The 24814-nt window shown below is 40.4% G+C and overlaps 2 protein-coding genes across 2 annotated transcripts; both read left to right on the forward strand.

Moving 5' to 3' along the window:
• The first annotated feature begins 3580 nt into the window (after positions 1 to 3580).
• Positions 3581 to 16234, forward strand: LOC128468752 (carboxypeptidase N catalytic chain-like). Its single transcript, XM_053450542.1, has 9 exons — positions 3581 to 3927; positions 6326 to 6522; positions 7335 to 7490; positions 8093 to 8275; positions 9005 to 9116; positions 10760 to 10899; positions 14323 to 14422; positions 15199 to 15317; positions 15958 to 16234. Exons 1-9 carry the CDS (start codon positions 3705 to 3707, stop codon positions 16084 to 16086), a joined length of 1359 nt encoding a protein of 452 aa, XP_053306517.1. The 5' UTR covers positions 3581 to 3704; the 3' UTR covers positions 16087 to 16234.
• A 1678-nt stretch (positions 16235 to 17912) lies between these two features.
• LOC128468252 (carboxypeptidase N catalytic chain-like) lies at positions 17913 to 20093 on the forward strand. Its single transcript, XM_053449941.1, has 4 exons — positions 17913 to 17939; positions 18182 to 18281; positions 19058 to 19176; positions 19817 to 20093. Exons 1-4 carry the CDS (start codon positions 17913 to 17915, stop codon positions 19943 to 19945), a joined length of 375 nt encoding a protein of 124 aa, XP_053305916.1. The 3' UTR covers positions 19946 to 20093.
• The last annotated feature ends 4721 nt before the right edge of the window (positions 20094 to 24814 follow it).

Consider the following 24814-nt stretch of genomic DNA (forward strand, 5'->3'; position numbering starts at 1 on the left):
CGACAAGTAGATTTTGGTCCGAGGAACTGTGCCAAGTTGTTATCATGCTTATCTTGCCTGACCTGGTTGTCATTGCTATTAGCAAACTTGTACAGCAAGTATGTTTAAGGAAAAATGGCTGCTGTCGCTGCAAAAAATGAAGCGGACCTTAGATGGTGAAACCATTTTAAAAATGTAATTGTTAAGCACTGGCGCACAGCTCTTTGAAGCACATCCTAGGAGATTAGACTTTGATCTCTGGCCAGTATTTCTTCCTTTGTTCTGTGTGTAACGCAATTAACGCCGCCATTGCCTGCATATCCGAGCAGCTGAAGATGGGGGCATCATTTAACTTTGTAGTATTTGATCAATACAAATCTTAAAACAATTTAAATATCAGTTTTACACAATGCATTATATGATGGAACCAGATACACTCAATCGCTAAAGAACGTGCTTCAGCAAGTTAAGCGAGTAAAACCTTGGCAGATTCTTTCATCCGGCTTTTTTTCTATGGCAAAAAACTATCGGTGCCTACTTTTGTGTCACATGATAACTAAGTGTTCCCAAACAAAAACTGATAATTGAGCGCAAAATGTACACGATTAAGGAATTATTTCTAGAAAAGGTCAGAGCATCGAACAGTACTAGGAATTCTGTTTCTAATGCAACAATACGTTATCTCTTTTGCATTACACTCATAGGCATATCTTAAGCAAACAATGGTTTGTGTATTGGAACTCAATTGAGGCTCTTCAATATATATATATATATATATATATATATATATATATATAAACAGTAACCAGATCGCCCATTTTTCTTTGTTGTTCTGTGCGCAGTAAGCTCTTCTGCTTGCGGACGGACATATAGTTTTCATTGAGACGCCTGTTGTCAACTGGGATATCCAAAAATGTTGGCCTGTTTGCAGACTCGAGAACCGCAGTTGTGCAGCCCTGATATGGATGGACATTATTATTATATTTTATTTATATAACGCCAACAATTTACGCAGAGCTTAATACAATACAAAAAATAAATACAAAAAATAGGGTCAGCTGAACGGCCCTTGCAGCTAGACTCTAAAATAAATTGCATAAAATAACTTTCCTATAAGATTGGGTATCTCGCTATGATAAAAATCATAAGGTCATTGGGTGTGTCTGTGTTAGTGTATGGTGTTAGAGTGAGTGTGTGTAACGCGAGTAACGTAGACCCACCGGAACTGGCTTCTGTACCATTGGCTCTCCCAAATAGTGGACAGAAGGGAGAAGGAGTGCAGGAGGAATTGAGCATCGGCAGGTAAGGGGAAATTTCTATAAATCGCTTAAGAGAATAGCAGATGTCTGCTTCACTAGCAGATCTTTACATGTTAATGAAATCCTCTAAACATTATGCGGGGGACTGACACTCTAGTGGTTGACGTCAGTCATTCTATGAAACACCGACTGAATGAAACAATCTGGGTGATGCCGTACCGGAGAGGAGTCCTTAAATAGCAAATGCATTTCGCCATATGTGATTTAATATGTGCAGATCTCTCCTGTGAGAATGCCTGGTAAAAGACATTATACCTCAGCTGAGTTTTACTATGGGTTTAGATCCTGGATCATTTAATTACCTGGCAAAGTCCTCTGAATTGTCTTTGTAACCCTTTATGGCACAGAGCTACCTCCAAATATCTGCTATTACAGCACAGACCTCCCATGTCACCCCCTCAAAGTGGACTGAAGTTGAGCAAAGTGTCTGGGTGGGTGGGTAAGGTAAGACGGTGGTCCCAGTCTCTTTCCCTGCCCATACCTGTATGTGTTAATCGGGACACCTGCTGTTCGGTCCACTAAACTTTAAAGCAAGTCTTGGATTTCTACAGTTTTACCAGCAATTATGAGTAGTTATAACTGGCCCCGCAAAAGGGATATTATAAAACACATGTTTCTCTTAGAAGTCTGGCATTAACTGAACAGTTATGGTCTGGACCTGTCAATTCCAGTTTTTAAACTGGAAAAAAGTGACTCTGTACCTCACAGATGCATGACAGGGTCATAGAAATATAGTGAGATCCATTGGAGAGTCTCATGCATGAACTTTGTGTGGTCTTTGTCCATGGCCAAAGTGGGTTAGAAACCATAGGTCCTCCATAAAAGATTATATCATAACTATAGCTTTATTTGACTTTTTTAATTATTTTTTATATCTTAATATCCATACCTGGGATCTCTCAGTTTTTTTTTGCCCAGAAACTCCGTGGGAGCAGCATGGAGGCACCCACTCCCTGCCCACTGCCCCTACTACCACATACCACTCACTGACGGCAGCAGGGCAGCCCACGCACATCAACGGACCACCCAGTGATGTCAGCAGGCTTGCCAACCCGGTATCCAAAGAGGGAGGGCTCCGAGAGCCTTGATGTTCAGAGGTGTGTTAATATACTTTGTACTCCCGGACTAGGGAAATGTAATTTAACAAGTATTCAAAGAAGCACCACTAAAATTGTACTTGGTCTAACAAACCATACCAGAGGTGCTTGTTAAAGTGAGTTGCATACGCCTAGATAGGATTTCTGTGGAAACTCAAGTTTTTAGGCTTGCCTGGTGGATGTGTTTTGGAGTGTCTCCTTATTTATTACCTTTAAGTGGAGGGTTTTTCATCAGCTTTCTTGTCTCCACCATAACATATGTTGAGTGTGACCAACAAACCATACCTGGAAAGACTTAGTAACCATAATATGTACACTAGGGCCAGACTGACATTGATGATGGCCATTGATAAGGCCAGAGGCCGTATGATGATGTGAGCGTGGTCAGTGGCTTTGTATGTGTAGCCGCACGTAGTATGTGGCCTGGCATATCCAGCTGGTGACTGCACACTGCTGCCCCCAATTTGCCACTCCAGTGCCCTCCCGGGCCGAGTGTGTGGCACTGTTGGCCAGCATCCCACTGGCCATTTCCCTGGTGTACACTCTTTAAAAACAGAGAGAGTGGAATTACTGTAGATATTTTTTGATAGAATAGCGTTTAATAAAAAGAGGAGGATGGGATGGAATGATTTATAGTTTCTGGCTGACGGGGGTAATTTGACAAAATAGAATAGGCTTCCAGTGGAAATGGAAACAGTAAAGGAATTCAAGAAAACTTGGGATGTGCATCAAGGATACCTGAAGGATTAATAAGTAAAAATCGATTCAAAACCAGGTGGATGAACCAACTGGTTCTCTTCCGCTCTCACTATCCATGTATAGGAATGCTACAAAATGCTGCGTTGCATGAACACAACTTGCATTTTCAATTTTAGATTCCTCCTGGAAATGGATTACTGAAAAGGAACTGGTTAATTGACCAAAGGGGTCAGTTTGCGGGTTAGTTAATGAATGAACGAAGGTTGCAACATGTGCAGCGTCGAGGCTGAAGAAGGCAAGGATCACCTTGGCCGGTGTGGGGGCCCAAGGGGATAAGGGAGGGTGGACATGGGACAAAAAAAAACTGAGAATCCACAGCTGTAAATCATGGTGTGGGATGCTGTGGAGCTGTACAGGGAGGAGTCCGATCAAAGTCAGCTCTTTATACAGTCCACCTCTCAGGCTCCTATCCACTAGGCTGGAGAGGGTTGGCACTTCCCTTTGAAACTGGAGCAGGCTGGTTGTAGTTCACACTTGCGAAAGAGAAAACCGGAGAGCTGTGTTACTTTGTATATGGGAATTTAGTGGTAAAGAAACCATAGCAGGAAGAATGCATTTGGGATTACGGTCGCTTCTTAAACTGTTACTCCTGTGTCAGTTATCAGCCTCGCTCAATTTTTTCCATCACCGCTACGATGACCTGGTGAGAGCGCTGTTCAACGTACAAAATGAGTGTCCGTACATCACCAGGATTTACAGTATTGGAAGAAGTGTCCAAGGAAGGCACCTTTACGTCATCGAATTTAGTGATAATCCAGGAAGACATGAAATCCGTAAGTATTGTATATTAGTTGATATTACGCAGAAAGAACACTAATTTTTTTTTTTCTTGAGCTCAATGAAATGTATGTTAAGGGGGGAATTTGCATACTTTAATAAGTTATTCCATTTCTGCATTTTACATTTGAAATGAATAATACAATATGAACCCTTCTGTATAATAAACCCGACTTGTGTCTTTAAGCACATTTTACACAATTATACATATGTATATTGGTATTTATAAAAAAAATTTAAAAAAAAGTCACTGCTGCATGTGAGGTATAGACATGAATTAACCCTTTCTGAAATACCCACCTTGTTCTGTACAATGTACAATCAACATGCAGTTTTTTCTTTTTTTTTTTTTTATTATTATTTACTGATATTTTTCCTTTCAGCATCAGCATAGTTTTCAAGACTCGCTTCTCACTCCTGTTTATTAAGGAAATGTTTAAATGAACTACTGGAGATTTTTGGCACAAAATTTCCACTGTACATTCATTTTGTAACTTTGTTGCAAAGAAAGAACATGAGCATCGATTTTTAATCTGGATTAAGTCTTAATTTGTCACACAGAGTGGCCATTTTTTGCGAACCAACTAATACATAGGTATTCACAATTCACAATTCAACAGGGACCAAATCTGTATTAAACATGGACATTGGCTGTTCTTGTTTTGGAACAAAAGATCCTTTTTGGAGATAAAGGTCTTAAAATGTAATATTACTCCGAAATCTCAGCCCCCCGTTAAATTACTGAATCTAAAAGTTTGACACATCCTACAGTATGATGTCTTATTTTAGGGGGGGAAATCTACAATTATTTTTTTTTCCTGTGATATATTATTTGAGGAGCAAAGTTCCATTAATTCCAACCATTGAGTGTATCGGCTACTGTGATCTGACTACTTTTACAGTGACCCATTTTTAGAGTTTTATCTACCAAATCAGGAGTCCGTGCGACCAAGTGCCAACTGCCGCCTTAATAGCTTACACAATAAATAAATCAAATGATTAAAACATGTTTTTTTTTAATTTTCCATCAATATACTTGTCTTGGAATATATATATATATATATATTTTTAATTGTTGAGTATTTTGCCCCAAGGAAGTTGAGATTGGTATCAGAAGGCGATCAAGGAAGCACAAAAATGATTTCCTGTCCTTAAGTCGTCTTCCTTTTCTTCACCTCTCTGAAAGAGTCAATCACTTTCATCGGGTAGCGCGGTAACCCAACAAAGGGGAGGAAAAGCTTAAATGGAGAGGAGGAACCCTGCAAAGAAGCGATGACTGCTCCAATGGCCTTGCTTATTCTGTAAACACATGTGTTTATTAACCATATGGAATTTAGAATGTTGGATTAGGGAAAGCAGTAGATCGATATCAACATTGACCTCTCGAGAGTCCGTCATCATTTGTTTTTCGTGAATATTAAGACAAGACTCAACTTCGTTTTACCAAAGAGGTCCTTAATGAGATTGTATGTATATTTCCTGGCCACTGCTGCAGGCGCCTTCTTAGTTAATCATTAAAGGCTATTTACATTTCAAACAGTATTGTCCTTTTGTCTCTTGACTGACATAGCACCCTTACCTTTTATTGGCTTTTTTCTATTTGGCCAACAGCCCCCATTCATTAATGACTTTAGAGATAGTGATCTACATGTATTTTAAGCCTGGGTGTCGGAGCACATTGGGGTCGCCATTATTCAGGTGACATGATATGTGTTGCTTTTAAGAGCCCCAATTTGCATTGATTAGCTGTGTAATTGTTCTAATAGGTGTTGGCATTGCAAGTAGTGTTTGCCTGGGGGTGCTGTCCATCAGGACACTTAGACAGTAATTGCTTCTATTCACGTTAGTTTGTTACGCGCATTGCTAGTGCATTTTAGTGAACATTAGGCTTTATTCACTAACATTAGAGTTGTTTTCAGATCCTTGACTTCACTTTATATTATGAAGGTCCATCAGCCAATAAGGGTCTGCTGTAAGAAGAGCTTGGCTGGCCCTGTGTAATGTATAGTTAAATCAGCGATTATCCTTAATCATTAAAACGTACATTGTGCAGATGGTTAGCGAATCGAGGGAAGAAGAAACCAGAACTCATCCTTTAGTGAATAGACCCCAAAGTCAAACATGCATCTTTAGGAGAGACAGTCCATCTTCAGGGGACTAAACCCATGTGTCCATTTGTTCTGCGCTGATGTTCACCTTTTCTAGGAGCCCACAATGCTTTTTGGTTTGTTTTATATATATATATATATATATATATATATATGCATTTTTGGGTGTCCGAGATTCAACTTAAGTAATCAAAATGTGACTCCGTTTAGCATTGCGAAGGTTAAATGTTATGTAGGACAGCAGGTACATAGATCTAATTCACACGTGTCATGTCTTTTCCTCTAGTGGAGCCAGAATTTAAGTATGTTGGAAACATGCATGGCAATGAGGTCCTCGGGAGAGAGCTCCTGATCCAACTGGCTGAGTTTTTATGTGAAGAATATCAAAATGGTAATGAGCGGATAACCAGGCTAATCCAGGACACGCGGATCCATATCATGCCTTCCATGAATCCAGACGGGTATGAAGTGGCAGCAGACCAGGTACTTACTCAATACTTATATTTGACTTTTTGTATGTTTTGGGGGTTGTTGTTTTTTTACCAATTTTGACAGAATAGCATATAATGCATTACAAACTGTCAAGGAAAAGATTACGAGCCCTTCTTCAGTCCAAACCTCAATTGCAAAAACTCATTGTTGCGGTTCAAGTTTCACTATAAAACATTACGTAAAAAGGAATTAACCCAAAAGCTTCCTTTTTAGATATATTTTCTAATAAAAGCAAATGCAGTTGGCCTGGGTCAGGTCTGTGATGTTCGGAAGGAACGCAGGAAGGCACCTATATGGGTCTGCAATCTGTAAATGACTAAAGTGCTCTTTTAAAGCGAATGGGATATGGAAACCATATCTTCATCCATTGATCTGCAGTCCCCTATTAGATTTATTGTGCACTTTGTACATAACATTTTACTCCGCTGTTCATGAACATAAGTGGTTCCAGATTTTAAGAAGCCCAAAGTTCAAATGGTCCATGTCAACCAGTAACAAAGATTTATTTATCATACAAAATAAATAGACATCGCACTGACTTTAGCACAGCGATGTATCATTCTGCATCTGATTATTTAATATGATTTTTTATACCAAGAGCTGTTTGATAATTTGACTTTGATCGACCTGCACTTCAGCACAGAGCTGTGTAGCGAAAACATCGTCCTAGGTGTTCCAGGCTTGCTGGATACCACAATGAATTACTTTTGGTGCATCTTATATCTTCGCTGTGTGTTTTTTTTTTTTTATAACTGCATGAATTCTATAATTCTACCTAAATTTACCCATAATGTGCTGTGCAGGGACCAGACACAAATGGATATCTTACTGGAAGAAACAACATCAACGAAGTGGATCTTAATCGTAACTTCCCAGATCTCAATATTGTCATGTATTTCAATGAGAAAAATGGAGGACAAAATCATCACATTCCTCTGCCAGACAACTGGAGAAACCAGGTAGGACTCGGATCAGAAAGCTGATTCACGGTTCCAGATCAAAGGAAAGCCAACAAACTAACCAGCTGATGTGGAGCTACTTAACCTGTGATCCTAAACAATCATTCCTTCAGAAGATTTGTAGCAATGTTTAAAAGAAGAGTCATGGGATTTCAGTTCCACAACAGCTAACAAATCACTTGTTGGCTGCATATCATTATGTGAGATATAACACGGGCCTTTTTAAGTGAGATATAACTTTTTCTATATGTTGTGCAGGAGATTCTTGTTCCTATTCTACCACTACTTTCTAACCCATCGGGCAATGCACTGAAATACCAGCATGATTGCCTTTAAACACCAAGAACTATGGCCAACCCAATGTATAGATGGATTCCTACCTCTTTAAAGTTGGAAGTTACTTATTGCAAAAGATACATTACATTTTGTTATAAATTGAAAAATGTATGAAGCCCCACTCATTCACGTAGTTAAAGTTGATAGGCAGTCTTTGATATGGAAAAACTTACCTTTTTTATATCACTCGTCCTGGTTTGTGAAAACGAACCTCTTTGAAACAATTACCTTACAAATGATTATTTCACAAATATTTCGGGTTACAGGTAGAACAGGAGACATTGGTAACAATCGAATGGATGAAAAGTTATAATTTTGTGCTTTCTGCAAACTTACATGGTGGGGCTGTAGTAGCCAACTACCCATACGATAAATCCAAAGATCTGAGAACAAGGGGTTATCGACGCACTGGCTATACAGGTACACCCGACGACAAGCTTTTTAAAAAGGTAACTCAAATATGTAATAATATATGTGAAATGTATTTATTATAACTCCATATACCAGGGCTGTACAATATACACTATATGGACAAAAGTATTGGGACACCTGGCCATTACACCAACAGGGGGTTTGATGACATCACATTCTAAATACATGGGCATTAATATGTAGTCGGTCCCCCTTTGCAGCAATAACATCTTCCACTCTTCTGGGAAGGCAATGGTCCCAGTACTTTTGTCCAAATAGCGCATGTTGTTGTACAGGATATTCGGATTTCCTATAAAATTTTGAACGTCATATAAACAGCAATTATGCCAAGCGCCTCTCTCCCTACATTGGCTTGAAATACAATGATCCGTGGATCTTTTCAGATCGATAATATTTGTGAATGTGCTGCTTTCGTTACGGTGGAAGATTTTCTTACCACTCCACCTGAAACATATTAAGTCATCAATTCTTTTGGTTAGTTTTCTAAAAAAAAATATATATATTTTTCCTAGATCTATTTAGCTTATAGGTTTCTCAACTAGAAATATACCCTTAAACTACCTTAAAGGGAAGCTGCCATAGCTATTCCCACAATAATAATTTTGTGAAATGTTTTAACTTACAGACGTTAAGATCAGAGGCCAGATCTGACGTGGGCAGCATTATCTTATTTTTTAGCGTTTAAAAAAAATATGCTGTTTGCTTAGACTATCTGCGTTTTAATGATTTCTTGTCTCTTCTTGCAGCTTGCGAAGGCTTATTCTTATGCGCATGGTTGGATGCACCAAGGGTGGAACTGCGGGGATTACTTTCCAGATGGAATCACCAATGGGGCCTCTTGGTATTCACTAAGCAAAGGTGAGGACTAAACATTCACTGACCTCTTTCAACATATGGAGTGTGCAGCAATAACTTACATTATTGCATCATTGGGATCTCTCGCTTCAAAAGCTGGTCTACTATGATTGCTACTTTATGCATATATATATATATATATGGGACGAGACCCTAACAAGGCTAATGTTAAATTACACTTCCATTATTAACCCAATGGACAATGGGCACTCCCTAAACCCATTGAAAACAATGCATTTTGAGCCCGTACATGTACGGGCTTTGTAATTAAGGTTAAACATACTCTGAAACGATTCCAATTAATTTGCCTTAAAAAGCCACCTACACATGTTCTAAAGGATGCCAATAGGGATGTGTGATATCCTTCTCATCCAGTGAATCGCTATGTGATCAGGGCATTACCCACTAAACCAATAAAATATTTAAAACAGAACATACGAGCTGACTGTTTGTGAGCTTTGGCTTAGTGATTTCAGCAGAATATTAGCGAAAACACCCTCTCAAAGCTGATCCAGCCTCGGTCTACGGGGGAATAGCCAACAGCTGTTGCAACTCTGATCATGCTCGTCAATGGACAAAAGGAGGGACTGTCCCTCGTAAAGAGGGATACTTGGTAGCTATGCTATCTGCTGTAAGGAATAAAACAAAGTAAAACAGAATTATGTTGGGATCAGCAAACATATGTGAATGTATGGATTTTCATGTAACTCACATTTTATTCGAACCTCTTTACTCTTTTGGGTTGACTACTCCTCTGGCACGGAACAGGTTAATTTGTGCTCGCGGTCTCTAAAGGCTTGCATGAAAACAATAGTTGTGCTGAGGTCAATTTAGGCCAAACCAAGGCAAATACCGGTACTTAAGATTGTTGAAGAGATTATTTCTGGGATTGTAAAAAATTACAAATAATTTAAAAGCTTGGTGTATAAGATATGCTGTATAAGTCTTAACGTTTAACACAGCGTTACATTTAATTAATATGGAACACATGTAATATTTTTCGTATAGAATTATTAAGCACGGTATATCATAGAATATAGTACAACACACGAAAAATCTAATTGACTGGCAAACATCTGTCTTTTAGAGGATCTGTAACTTTTCTACACTTTCTTGTTGCATTTTATAGCTCTATATGCTAAAGAAACCTATGGGATGATGTTTAGAGACTAAAAACCCACCTTATATGCATACTATGGGATCCTTTTCCCAGGATCTGCTTGATAACCCCCCCATTATATTATATCAACCCTATTGAGCTCCTGATGGCGTATTCTTGACCCTGTTACTTTTGAACAGCTATACTGTAAAATGTATTCGTCATATTCCATCATTAACAAAAAGAAAAGCCTCATTGTTGGACCGGATTCATTCTAGCTGGTAGTCAAGGTAGTCTGGTAGCGACAAAAGAAAAATGCACGGTTCGGCTTTATTGTCATAAAAGTAGAAGATGCCTCGTAGGCTGACGCGTCAGACTCCATTGTAATCCCAAAGATCCTACAGGTTTTAGAGACACAAACCCATAAAAACGTCTAGACAGGAGCTTCCGGTGGTCGTGTCACCAGTTGGACTACAATGGTCAACAGGAATGATCTGGATTTTATTTGTTACTTTTAACATCTAAATCTTTCATGTCATTTTTACAGGAATGCAGGACTTTAACTACCTTCACACAAACTGTTTTGAAATTACGCTGGAGCTAAGCTGTAACAAGTTCCCCCGGGAGGAAGAACTGGAGCGAGAGTGGCTCGGTAATCGTGAAGCTCTGATCACATACATCGAAGAGGTAAAACCTTCACACGGTCATCACCCTCCTCCGTATCTTCTCAGTAGAGTGACGTTATCAGAGCTAAAGTCTTTTTACCGGTCTTTATCTATCCAGCTAGTCTCTAGACGCTTTCCGTTGAGGAGTCCTCACCGACACAAGCGTCTTTTGATTTTCTACAAGACTTATTTAGAGGTCCATTTATTCAGGGGTGCTGCGTGAGGCAAATTGTTGGTTCCAGCCTCTTCTGGTTTTATTCCACCATTTTTGCACATGTTCTGCACAATTTCTCAAAAGCACAAGGAGTAAATGAGGGATGCCCACAGTTGTACCTACTGGCAGCTGGGATACAAATTCATCAAATTGTTTCAGTCCTTCCCCGCCTAAACTTCCACCCATGGGGCATTCGGTTGGTGGACATAGGTGGCAGCCGGAGGAACTTGATAGGCTGGTAGCGGGACTAAAATCCATTTCCTCGGCCTGAAGATTAACATCTTGTACCAAACTTGACACTTCCGTGGAGCGTTTCCATGTTGATTTTGTAGGCGATGTACCTGTAACTGCATGCTTAGATGGCAGAATTGTCATAATTGCAAGCAGGGCCGGCCTTTGGGGTGTGCGACCTGTGCGACCGCACAGGGCGCCACACTCCAGGGGGCGCCGCCGCGGGGTCCGCCGCCGCCGCAGCGCGGTCCGACGCCACTGCCGCCGCGGGGTCCGCTGCCGCCAGTATGGGGGCACCCGGCACCCCTCCAGAGACGGACAGTAATGTCCGCCGCTGGAGGAGCAGGCTCGCAAGGGAGCAGTATCGGAGGTCTTTAACAGACCTCCGATACCGCTCCCTTGTGATCCCCGCGGCAACAGCTGCTGTGCGCCAGGGTTTGCTGTCAGATCCCGGCGCACAGCACTGAAGCCGCGCCCACCGGTCTCCGTGCCCTCTGACCCGGAGGAAGAGAAGACAGAAGAACTAAGAAGAAGAGCGAAGAGGAGGCAAAGAAACTGAAAGAGGAAAGGTAGGAAAGCATAGAGTGACAGTGAGAGTGGATTGGTGTATATGTGTGGTTTGGTATATATGTGTGGTTTGGTATATGTGTGGATTAGTATATATGTGTGGATTGGTGTATATGTGTGGATTGGTGTATATGTGTGGATTGGTGTATATGTGTGGATTGGTGTATACGTGTGTGGATTGGTGTATACGTGTGTGGATTGGTATATACGTGTGTGGATTGGTATGCGTGTGGATTTGTATGCGTGTGGATTGGTGTATATGTGTGGAGTGGATTGGTGTATGTGTGTGGATTGGTGTATATGTGTGGAGTGGATTGGTGTATATGTGTGGATTGGTGTATGTGTGTGGATTGGTGTATGTGTGTGGATTGGTGTATGTGTGTGGATTGGTGTATATATGTGTGGATTGGTGTATGTGTGTGGATTGGTGTATGTGTGTGGATTGGTGTATGTGTGTGGATTGGTGTATATGTGTGGATTGGTGTATGTGTGTGGATTGGTGTATGTGTGTGGATTGGTGTATGTGTGTGGATTGGTGTATATATGTGTGGATTGGTGTATGTGTGTGGATTGGTGTATGTGTGTGGATTGGTGTATGTGTGTGGATTGGTGTATGTGTGTGTGGATTGGTATATATGTGTGGATTGGTGTATGTGTGTGGATTGGTAAGGGTGTGAGAGTGATGGGTGTTATGCTGTACCATTTCCAATGTATTTTTCATTATATAATTATGCTCTAAAGTACATCATAACTCCCATCACTCTATACTGTTCCATACAGTGGCAGAGCTGGGAGGCAGAGGCCTAACACCCTCACCGCAGGACTTCTGAAAGGTAAGTGAACTTCAAAGAGGGAGAGGGTAGATAGTTAGGAGAGGGTAGATAGGGAGAATGGAGTGAGACGGGGTACATAGGGCAATCATACTCCTATCATGCCAAGTAGTCTACGAGTACATCCTGGAATCTGCGGGCATGATAAGAATGTGATTGCTGTTAATCATATATATATATATATATATATATATATATATATTGTTATTTAATTGTTTTGTTATGTGTTATGGTGTGGGGGGGTCATATTCGGTTTCGGCCAGGTAAATGCTGCACTTTTGGTTTCAGTCCAGAATTCGTTTCGGTGCATCCCTACTACTAAGCCAGACAATGAAGTGGTAGGCCTACACCACATCAATGTTTGGCGTAGTATATAGTGATTGGGGTTTTGTTACAAGTTTTGATTCCTTTCTTTTTTTGGGATGGGGGGGCGCCAGACGAGTAGTCCGCACAGGGCGCCAGAACACCTAAGGCCGGCTCTGATTGCAAGAAATATTAAGGTCAATTTCTCATACCAAATATTGTGATTTACCGCTGTATAACCACTAAAATATATGAAGGGAGCTTGTGACTGTTGAAGGACAATCTATGAACCCTGTGCAAAAACTATATATACCCCTTAAAGAAAAAAAAGAAAACAAGTACTTCGAGAACTTTAAGGAGAGAAGGAATTGAATTTTAGAGCGTTCTACTCTCTAAAAGGGTATAACCAAGAGCATGCTGCAAAAGCAAACATTTTAGGGACAGTGGCTTTAAATTCAGGACAGTTTGCAGTTATCGCAGTTATGTGTTACTAGCATTAACCCTTCACAAAGCCATCCACAGCCCTCTCACTTTGCCACTTAGTGTCACCTATTTGTCCTCAAGCACCAAGCTGCAGAGCGGCCACTACATGCAATAAAAACACTCCGGGGCCCCCGATGTTCTGGGGCTATTACTTTCCAGTAAATGGATCCCATTCACTAACAGCTCTCTGTTTGAGAATATACATGCGCACCACAGAGCTAAACAGGGTAGCTGCTGAGAGGAGATTGAGAGAGGAAGTAAAGAAACACTGAGCTTATACATCATACTCCACATGTAACGCGGGTCACGTTAACCGCACACAGAACACTTTGTTCGCTGCCCCGTTTCACATTTCATACAACCTGGGGTAGCAAACACTGAACAGGCTGAGCTCAGTGACCACTTTTATATTATATGCCCTATAACTCCATACAGCACCCATTACAGATACCGCATGCCACATAGTAACACGTGTAACAGTCTCTTAACATGTCTCACCATTCTGCCAGATCCATAGCATTCAAACACCAAATTCAAATAAGCCTCAAGTCATCAAAAAAAAGATATCTTTTTATATCAATGAAAACCTGGTTGGGTTCTTTGTTCTTTATTTTTTGTGACGTTTGGGCTCTTTTTTGCCCCAGTCCATATTGGTTGCCATGATATGGATAGGACACTCTTTTTAGGCAGGGAACCTTTTAATTTAATAAATTATACCATTTTTTTAATATTTGTTTTTCAGGAATTGGATGTTTGAGTTTAGGAGATTTATATCCCATATACAGGTTAAACTAATATTTTTGTTTTTGTCTTCTAGGTCCACCAAGGCATTAAAGGCTTGGTAACAGATGAAAATAATAATGGAATAGCGAATGCAGTCATCTCAGTTAGTGGTATTGATCACGATGTTACCTCTGGTAAGGCATTCTTAATACCCCATAGCCTTGGTGCTTCCCTTTATTCTACCCCTTCTTATGCACCAAGCCAATCACTCTGCCTCTTCTTATGATGTAAGCATTAAAGAGGATCTATTATTTTCCCAAACCTTACAGAATAAGGTAAAAAAAGAGCAATGCCATTGTTTACCATACGCAATATACATGTATTAGAATCCACCTTATAAATAACATGGCAACAGCTATCCGAACATCCCGTCCTCAGGATTTGAAAGATTATTCCTCCCTGTGAAATGACTCCTTTTTTGGTAGAAGTTGATGTTTTCTTTAAGCTTCAGAAAGGGGAGCAAGGAAAAGGGAGGTGTGTTTTGGGCAGGAGAATTAATTTCCTATGAATTGAGCTCCTCTAACGTAAAATAGTCATGAATTTTTAAACCGAATAGTTACAAAATGTTAGCACTGAAAAAGAAACAAACAAACTTAAACCGCAAGCCATAGGCAGTTTTATTAAAAAAGTTCAAGTTTTGTTGAAATTATTTCTTCTATTCCCTTATAAGGCAAATATGGTGACTTGTTAATATGACATCACCAGAGAAAACCAGAGAATGCAATTCATATAAAAACCTGCTAAATCCTGGAATGGCACAGTTACAATATGCCCGTAAGACACAATTGCTTTTAAACTTACCAGAAAAAGATATTTTTAAAGACTGGCTTATGCTCCTTTGCACCATCCTGGCAGCAATCACATGCACAGTTAACCCTTTGTCACCTCGTGTGTCCTTTTTTCCCCCCAGGCACTGGTGGTGATTATTTTAGGCTATTGTTGCCCGACACATACAGTGTAACAGCTTCGGCGGATGGATATTATGCAAAGATCTCAACTGCGACAGTTAGTCCAGGGGCAGCGACGCGGGTACGTTCCTGTAGTCTCAACTGTTCTACAATATCCTCATGTCATCATTAAGAGAACCAAACATGATACATTTTGGGCAACAGGAGTTCTCCACCAATTGTTGGAGTAAAAAGCTACCTAGTGCATGGCCCAGGTTACGGGACTAGTTCAATAATAGCCAAATAGCTCCTAAGGTGCCCAAACCCGAAGTGAAACTCCAAAACTCTAGAAGAGATAATGAAACCATGCACTGTGGCCAAACGTTGTGACTGTCTCAATAAACACGGGACACTGCATGTATACCATGTTCTGAGGGAGTGGCTTCAATAAGGGGTGGGGCTAGCCTCTGACAGTCTTTAGTGGGTGGCGAATGGGAGGGAAGAAGGCAAGGAGAGGGCATGGTTGCTCCCCTGCGGGAGACAGAAGAAACTGGCCCAGAGACTCCGAGAAGCAGGGCTTCGCCTGGAGACTCAGAGTCAACCCCAGAGAATTCCCAGGTATGGAGATCACAAACTACTACAGTCTCAGACAAATACTGAAATATCAATTATCTGTATAAATTACAATACACTAAATGAAACGGCAGTATACCAGGGTATTTTAGGTCTATTCATCAACACTGTTCAATAGCCTAACTGTGACATCCATTCGTTTCTTCCAGCTCGATTTTCAGTTGAAACAGGTAAAAGTATCAAATTCAAGGGAAAAGATCCCATATAAAAATATGAATGGCAAAAACCACATAAGAAAGATTGTTCCAAGATCGGTGGACAGAAAGAGAAGACAATGAGAACCTAACCAAATTATGGCGGTTATCACCCACACCTTACCTCTTATATCCTGAAGGTCGTTCAACAGCGTTTGGCGGAGGAAAGATTGATTCACCAATAAAAGGACTGAAAACAGCCATCAACAAAATTACAGAAGAAAGAAAACAATGAAGCTATTCAATATTAATTATTTTGTGATATTTTGTGTATTTATGTTCAGAGAAGTATTAAAATGTGCACTAAGAAGTTAAAAAGAGATTTATGCCAACATTTCCCAACAATGTCCCCATTTACAGGACATCATTTTCAACTCCCAACAGTTTTTTTATTACTAGTATCACATTAAAAATAGGTTTTCAACATTATTGTGTTGGTTCTTTTTTTTTTTTTTTTTATAGAAAAGTTCCAGTTTTGCATAATATAAATTTGTCCTGCATAGTAGCCATTTATATGTGTTCTAGCTCTGTTATCATGTTCTACTAGACTATATCATATCACTGGCAAGAATGGCAACCTCTATAGTATATTCCTGAATCGTGTTGCTATTGATTATTTTAAATGCTGAAACTAGTTTATTCTAGATTTTGAGATCCCTGGATATTGGAACCTATTGATTGATATTCAGAATGTTCTTGGAAATGTACACGTGCAAAGTGTACGCATTACATAAGCAGAATGGCGGAATAAGCCCCGGCCTATACCTGGGAACTCTCCCCCTTCTGGGGGTTTTATGGAGGGCCATATCTAGCTAGCCATGTGTAGGGGCCCCAGAGAACATTTAAAAGAGAGAGAACTAGGCATTGCCACACATCGTTCCCATGTACATGGGCTTCCCAAGTATGCGCAAGAAAACCAAGCGGCCTCAAAGGTTAACTTGATGCTGAACTAAGATCTACATAACTAACTGAACGTGAATTGCTGCGGAAAGAACCAAGGAACCAGGAACTTTCCCAATGCAGGGCAGGGTAATGAGGATCAGGGCGCTCGAGCATTTTATGGAGTCACGTTGCCAATACATTGTATATATTGCGTCTCTTCTGCTCGGGTTATTGGTGTCACGGCTTTCTCCACAGAAGGGCTGACACGATACTTCACAAAAGTTTGTGTTTTCCAAAAAAAAAAAAACGTGAATTAAACAACTTGATTCAACCCTGTGGGAACAACTAAGTTCTTGACAAAATGATTCATTAACAGCGGACGTAGACTCGGTGAACTCGCATAGACGAGATCTGTGACATGTTTAATTCCCAATTTGTGCCGGTTCTCCCCCGAGTGACGACAGTAACTGTATCCACTGACACTTTTCACCATATACTACATTTTACAGTTCTATACAAGGTTGGGCTGGCTCCTGGGGTAAGGGGGCGACTGTCCCTCCCTGGCCGGTCCTAATTCTCAAAACAGGGCCGGACCTTTTCTCAGAATCTGTATTATTATTCCTCCCCACTAAGTTTTCTCTCTGCGATTGTCAGGCCAGGAAATTGATTAAATAATACCAGCCGTGCCACAGGCAGCCGCTGATCTCAGCTTCTTTTAGGGCAAAAAACTATAAAATGATTTGTTTTTCCATCAGTTGTGCTTTTAGCGGTTTCAGTTTTTGATAATTCATATTGGAAAAAAGTGAAGTTCCATCCATTTCTAGTAGCTGGAGAACCTTAGATGGCCCTGCTTTATAGGTGTTTATCAGCACGTCCATGAAGCTAAATCAACACCAGGAATTAGCAGGATTTATCATTTACTAGAATTGTTCTAAAGTCTGCCAAAAGCAACATGTCTCTCAATGAATCCGTTCAGCCTTATTTTAGCATTATTGCCCAATGCTGTCTGCAGCAGAAACCTGCACAAAATGTCAGCAGTCCGCACTCGATGTCGTGTAAGCGCTCTGGATTATGTAATACATTAAAAGTGGCGAGTAGGGATCAACGTAAATGTTTTATTTGGGGGATGATCAACTAAGTGCAGATCAGCTGAACGAATAATTGCGTAATAAGTTGGAGCAGGGCCCTCCTCACCTGTTGTCTCTGTTACATACTACCTGTTATGTGCTGTCTACCCATTGTACAGCGCTACGGAATTTGATGGTGCTATATAAACAATAAATAATAATAATCACAGGTCCACCAAGGCATTAAAGGCTTGGTAACAGATGAAAATAATAATGGAATAGCGAATGCAGTCATCTCAGTTAGTGGTATTGATCACGATGTTACCTCTGGTAAGGCATTCTTAATACCCCATAGCCTTGGTGCTTCCCTTTATTCTACCCCTTCTTATGCACCAAGCCAATCACTCTGCCTCTTCTTATGATGTAAGCATTAAAGAGGATCTATTATTTTCCCAAACCTTACAGAATAAGGTAAAAAAAGAGCAATGCCATTGTTTACCATACGCAATATACATGTATTAGAATCCACCTTATAAATAACATGGCAACAGCTATCCGAACATCCCGTCCTCAGGATTTGAAAGATTATTCCTCCCTGTGAAATGACTCCTTTTTTGGTAGAAGTTGATGTTTTCTTTAAGCTTCAGAAAGGGGAGCAAGGAAAAGGGAGGTGTGTTTTGGGCAGGAGAATTAATTTCCTATGAATTGAGCTCCTCTAACGTAAAATAGTCATGAATTTTTAAACCGAATAGTTACAAAATGTTAGCACTGAAAAAGAAACAAACAAACTTAAACCGCAAGCCATAGGCAGTTTTATTAAAAAAGTTCAAGTTTTGTTGAAATTATTTCTTCTATTCCCTTATAAGGCAAATATGGTGACTTGTTAATATGACATCACCAGAGAAAACCAGAGAATGCAATTCATATAAAAACCTGCTAAATCCTGGAATGGCACAGTTACAATATGCCCGTAAGACACAATTGCTTTTAAACTTACCAGAAAAAGATATTTTTAAAGACTGGCTTATGCTCCTTTGCACCATCCTGGCAGCAATCACATGCACAGTTAACCCTTTGTCACCTCGTGTGTCCTTTTTTCCCCCCAGGCACTGGTGGTGATTATTTTAGGCTATTGTTGCCCGACACATACAGTGTAACAGCTTCGGCGGATGGATATTATGCAAAGATCTCAACTGCGACAGTTAGTCCAGGGGCAGCGACGCGGGTACGTTCCTGTAGTCTCAACTGTTCTACAATATCCTCATGTCATCATTAAGAGAACCAAACATGATACATTTTGGGCAACAGGAGTTCTCCACCAATTGTTGGAGTAAAAAGCTACCTAGTGCATGGCCCAGGTTACGGGACTAGTTCAATAATAGCCAAATAGCTCCTAAGGTGCCCAAACCCGAAGTGAAACTCCAAAACTCTAGAAGAGATAATGAAACCATGCACTGTGGCCAAACGTTGTGACTGTCTCAATAAACACGGGACACTGCATGTATACCATGTTCTGAGGGAGTGGCTTCAATAAGGGGTGGGGCTAGCCTCTGACAGTCTTTAGTGGGTGGCGAATGGGAGGGAAGAAGGCAAGGAGAGGGCATGGTTGCTCCCCTGCGGGAGACAGAAGAAACTGGCCCAGAGACTCCGAGAAGCAGGGCTTCGCCTGGAGACTCAGAGTCAACCCCAGAGAATTCCCAGGTATGGAGATCACAAACTACTACAGTCTCAGACAAATACTGAAATATCAATTATCTGTATAAATTACAATACACTAAATGAAACGGCAGTATACCAGGGTATTTTAGGTCTATTCATCAACACTGTTCAATAGCCTAACTGTGACATCCATTCGTTTCTTCCAGCTCGATTTTCAGTTGAAACAGGTAAAAGTATCAAATTCAAGGGAAAAGATCCCATATAAAAATATGAATGGCAAAAACCACATAAGAAAGATTGTTCCAAGATCGGTGGACAGAAAGAGAAGACAATGAGAACCTAACCAAATTATGGCGGTTATCACCCACACCTTACCTCTTATATCCTGAAGGTCGTTCAACAGCGTTTGGCGGAGGAAAGATTGATTCACCAATAAAAGGACTGAAAACAGCCATCAACAAAATTACAGAAGAAAGAAAACAATGAAGCTATTCAATATTAATTATTTTGTGATATTTTGTGTATTTATGTTCAGAGAAGTATTAAAATGTGCACTAAGAAGTTAAAAAGAGATTTATGCCAACATTTCCCAACAATGTCCCCATTTACAGGACATCATTTTCAACTCCCAACAGTTTTTTTATTACTAGTATCACATTAAAAATAGGTTTTCAACATTATTGTGTTGGTTCTTTTTTTTTTTTTTTTTATAGAAAAGTTCCAGTTTTGCATAATATAAATTTGTCCTGCATAGTAGCCATTTATATGTGTTCTAGCTCTGTTATCATGTTCTACTAGACTATATCATATCACTGGCAAGAATGGCAACCTCTATAGTATATTCCTGAATCGTGTTGCTATTGATTATTTTAAATGCTGAAACTAGTTTATTCTAGATTTTGAGATCCCTGGATATTGGAACCTATTGATTGATATTCAGAATGTTCTTGGAAATGTACACGTGCAAAGTGTACGCATTACATAAGCAGAATGGCGGAATAAGCCCCGGCCTATACCTGGGAACTCTCCCCCTTCTGGGGGTTTTATGGAGGGCCATATCTAGCTAGCCATGTGTAGGGGCCCCAGAGAACATTTAAAAGAGAGAGAACTAGGCATTGCCACACATCGTTCCCATGTACATGGGCTTCCCAAGTATGCGCAAGAAAACCAAGCGGCCTCAAAGGTTAACTTGATGCTGAACTAAGATCTACATAACTAACTGAACGTGAATTGCTGCGGAAAGAACCAAGGAACCAGGAACTTTCCCAATGCAGGGCAGGGTAATGAGGATCAGGGCGCTCGAGCATTTTATGGAGTCACGTTGCCAATACATTGTATATATTGCGTCTCTTCTGCTCGGGTTATTGGTGTCACGGCTTTCTCCACAGAAGGGCTGACACGATACTTCACAAAAGTTTGTGTTTTCCAAAAAAAAAAAAACGTGAATTAAACAACTTGATTCAACCCTGTGGGAACAACTAAGTTCTTGACAAAATGATTCATTAACAGCGGACGTAGACTCGGTGAACTCGCATAGACGAGATCTGTGACATGTTTAATTCCCAATTTGTGCCGGTTCTCCCCCGAGTGACGACAGTAACTGTATCCACTGACACTTTTCACCATATACTACATTTTACAGTTCTATACAAGGTTGGGCTGGCTCCTGGGGTAAGGGGGCGACTGTCCCTCCCTGGCCGGTCCTAATTCTCAAAACAGGGCCGGACCTTTTCTCAGAATCTGTATTATTATTCCTCCCCACTAAGTTTTCTCTCTGCGATTGTCAGGCCAGGAAATTGATTAAATAATACCAGCCGTGCCACAGGCAGCCGCTGATCTCAGCTTCTTTTAGGGCAAAAAACTATAAAATGATTTGTTTTTCCATCAGTTGTGCTTTTAGCGGTTTCAGTTTTTGATAATTCATATTGGAAAAAAGTGAAGTTCCATCCATTTCTAGTAGCTGGAGAACCTTAGATGGCCCTGCTTTATAGGTGTTTATCAGCACGTCCATGAAGCTAAATCAACACCAGGAATTAGCAGGATTTATCATTTACTAGAATTGTTCTAAAGTCTGCCAAAAGCAACATGTCTCTCAATGAATCCGTTCAGCCTTATTTTAGCATTATTGCCCAATGCTGTCTGCAGCAGAAACCTGCACAAAATGTCAGCAGTCCGCACTCGATGTCGTGTAAGCGCTCTGGATTATGTAATACATTAAAAGTGGCGAGTAGGGATCAACGTAAATGTTTTATTTGGGGGATGATCAACTAAGTGCAGATCAGCTGAACGAATAATTGCGTAATAAGTTGGAGCAGGGCCCTCCTCACCTGTTGTCTCTGTTACATACTACCTGTTATGTGCTGTCTACCCATTGTACAGCGCTACGGAATTTGATGGTGCTATATAAACAATAAATAATAATAATCACTGAATACGGCTGTATTGCACAATGATTTTACAAACTACAAATGTATATCTCCGGCATCGCTGTTTTGCAGTTGGAGACCCCAGTCTGGTATTGGTCTCAGTGTGGCCCCAAGGTTCTATTATATTACATCATATTACATCTGTCCAATTTGAATGATTGATGTAGGCATATTTATCGCTCATGTCCGTCCAGAACGTACCTAATGTTACGCCTTCAGTATTGTCGAGTATAAAGGGACAGCTAAATGTGTGCTGTCTCTTTAATACAGGTCATTCTCTACACCACAAGATTTTGCTACTATTTACCATTTTAGTTTTGATGACTTTATCTAAACGATATTATGAAATTATATTAATGATCTAGGTTATCATAATAGGTACAGTCCTGGACTACCCGATGATGTTGTGGGTGGTCCTGCTGATGTTGTGGGCGGTCCAGAAGCTGTCAGTGGGCAGTCCTACTAGCACCTCCATTTACGGAAAAAATGGGCGGGGAGTGGGGCGTGTCAAGGGGATTTGGGTGTCAACCTGAAGAACCGGTGCTTCTCCCCGAGTCTCAGCTTCCAAGCTATGCACACCCGGCAAACGCCCGGTGACAGACAGTACCATAGAATCATCCGGTAGCAGATCAGGTGCTGCAGTGTGCGTCGGCCGGCAGAATATGTGCCACGTGCGTGAGCATAAATACGTCATCAGGCAGCCACTGCCCTTAAAAGTGCAAATGGCTGTAAGTGTTAGGATGTGTTAGGGGGATGGCAACACGAAAGGTCAAATATTTCTCAGGAAACATCCCCCATACCAAAACTCATCATCCCCACCATCATCCCCACCATCATCATCATCATCCTGCAACACCTGCAGGTGAAGGAGAGGAATGTCATCGGTCCTGGGCACCGTAACCAACTGTAGCCCATGTGACCACTTTCCCTTGTTACCCTCATCGGCGTTGTGCCTATGTATGTATAGCAGAATTATATGAACACGTATAGATGTTTCTGCACTATATGAATAGTCATACAGTAGTAACGGAATAAAATCTACCCCTCTGACTTGGATGCAGATGTCGTTTTAAACAAAAATAAAAATAAAAATAAAATAATTTAAGCTTTTGGCCAAGAGACCAGAACATTCTGTCCAATCAGAAGGTTATTCAAGGAATAGCCCTATTCATACATAAGGGCTAAATAAATAAATAAGGATTAGCCACTGATTGATGTCGTTATGTTGGGGCTGAATATTACTCAATCAGTGTGTTCCATTCTTATCAAAAACAAATATTGGTTCAGCTCAACCTTTGGTGTTACTGTCCTTTGACAATGAGGTGAGTCACAAAATGTGAAAATACAGCCGTTAAAGGGAAACGATCCCTTCCAAAACGATAATTAAAGGTGAAGTTTAACCTACTCTGCGGAGCTCAACACTTTTATAACTTAATTTATCAGAAACATAATATCTTATCTACTACTGTTCAAAGCACAAAAATTTATTTAATTGTGTAAAAAAATGTGTCTTATTGCTAGTATTTGCCAGGAACGTATTATTATCTTGGGGCATAAACCCAGGAAATTAAATGTACAGAGGAAAGAATAAGATAAAATGACATCAATGAGTATTGGGATGACATCACATCTAATAATACCACTGTCAAAAGGAATGGTGCAAATGCAAAGAGGTGGGCATGGGAAAGGTGGGAAAGCTTGGCAGTAATTACCGGTAGATACACAGTTTGTGTCATGTATCTATGGCCATGATTATTTCAAAGATGGCCGGTCTGGGCCTAGGCAGCTGTCACCCTTTCCCAACTTCATACTTCTCAACATTTCAGACGGCTAAAGAGGGACGCTTTGGTTTTAGAGGTGGTGGTTAGAGGTATTGCTCAGGCACAGGACATTACCACAACTGTTTTTATGGAACTTTGTGACCTACAGATTTAAGTTATAAGCCAATTTCCCAGTCTTTCTAACCACTTTGTGATACCCGTAAGCTGAGCAAACATTCTTGGGAGATATGTAGCTTTTAGCTGCACGGTAAGAAGTAAGTGGTGGTTCTATCAACATGCTAAATTAGAAAGCCTGAGTTGAGTAAAAGGTTTGCCAACTTGTACAGAATCTTAGATAGTAAAAGCCTACCCATGAAGATCACACTTCCTTAGTATCAGCCCTTTCAGTAATTAATGTTGTTATATGGCTCATGAAAAACCCAACACTAAAAACACTCTTTTTCTCACAACTAGGACCCATCAAAACTATGTCTCTCTTCACGTTTCTAGTTCACCTCATCTGAAGACGAGACCTCATAAACTCCATCGTCCATTGTCTCAATATGGTTACATCCATTCATACGCTTTCCATTACACCCCAAAGTTACAGCTGCAGACCAAGCTTTATGGCTTTCCAAAGGCCTTAGAAGACACAGGGAGCTATATTGTAAAACAGTTGGCTTGACTTTTAGGAGGTGATGATGCCTGGACTCTGAACTCTTGCTGTTCTTTAGCTCCTTTTAAATACCCAGCAGTTCTCGGCAATTATTTCCCCGTATCACACAATGTGAGTGCATTACACATTTAATTTTAAACTTTATAAGATTACTACACAATATTTGTGTTCTTATGTGTATGTAGCATGTTCTCATTGTGGTACGCAGATAAAACCAGAGCCAGGCAACTCATAGACACATACAGTAGCATTTGATAATGGATAAGAATCATTAGCCCCATCTATCCTGCCCATTATTTCTGCTTTAAAACACATGTTATGAAACATGGTACATGTAGTAAG

This window comes from Spea bombifrons, chromosome 11, assembly GCF_027358695.1.
Source record: "Spea bombifrons isolate aSpeBom1 chromosome 11, aSpeBom1.2.pri, whole genome shotgun sequence".
Classification (NCBI taxonomy): domain Eukaryota; kingdom Metazoa; phylum Chordata; class Amphibia; order Anura; family Pelobatidae; genus Spea; species Spea bombifrons.

Coding starts and splice junctions, on each gene's coding strand:
- LOC128468752 (XM_053450542.1), top strand. CDS start 3,705: ATGCATTTGGGATTACGGTCGCTTCTTAAACTGTTACTCCTGTGTCAG. Junction 8,276..9,004: donor ACGACAAGCTTTTTAAAAAG/GTAACTCAAATA, acceptor CTCTTCTTGCAG/CTTGCGAAGGCTTATTCTTA. Junction 9,117..10,759: donor TTGGTATTCACTAAGCAAAG/GTGAGGACTAAA, acceptor TCATTTTTACAG/GAATGCAGGACTTTAACTAC.
- LOC128468252 (XM_053449941.1), top strand. CDS start 17,913: ATGTCAGCAGTCCGCACTCGATGTCGT. Junction 17,940..18,181: donor CAGTCCGCACTCGATGTCGT/GTAAGCGCTCTG, acceptor TAATAATCACAG/GTCCACCAAGGCATTAAAGG. Junction 18,282..19,057: donor TGATCACGATGTTACCTCTG/GTAAGGCATTCT, acceptor TTTTCCCCCCAG/GCACTGGTGGTGATTATTTT.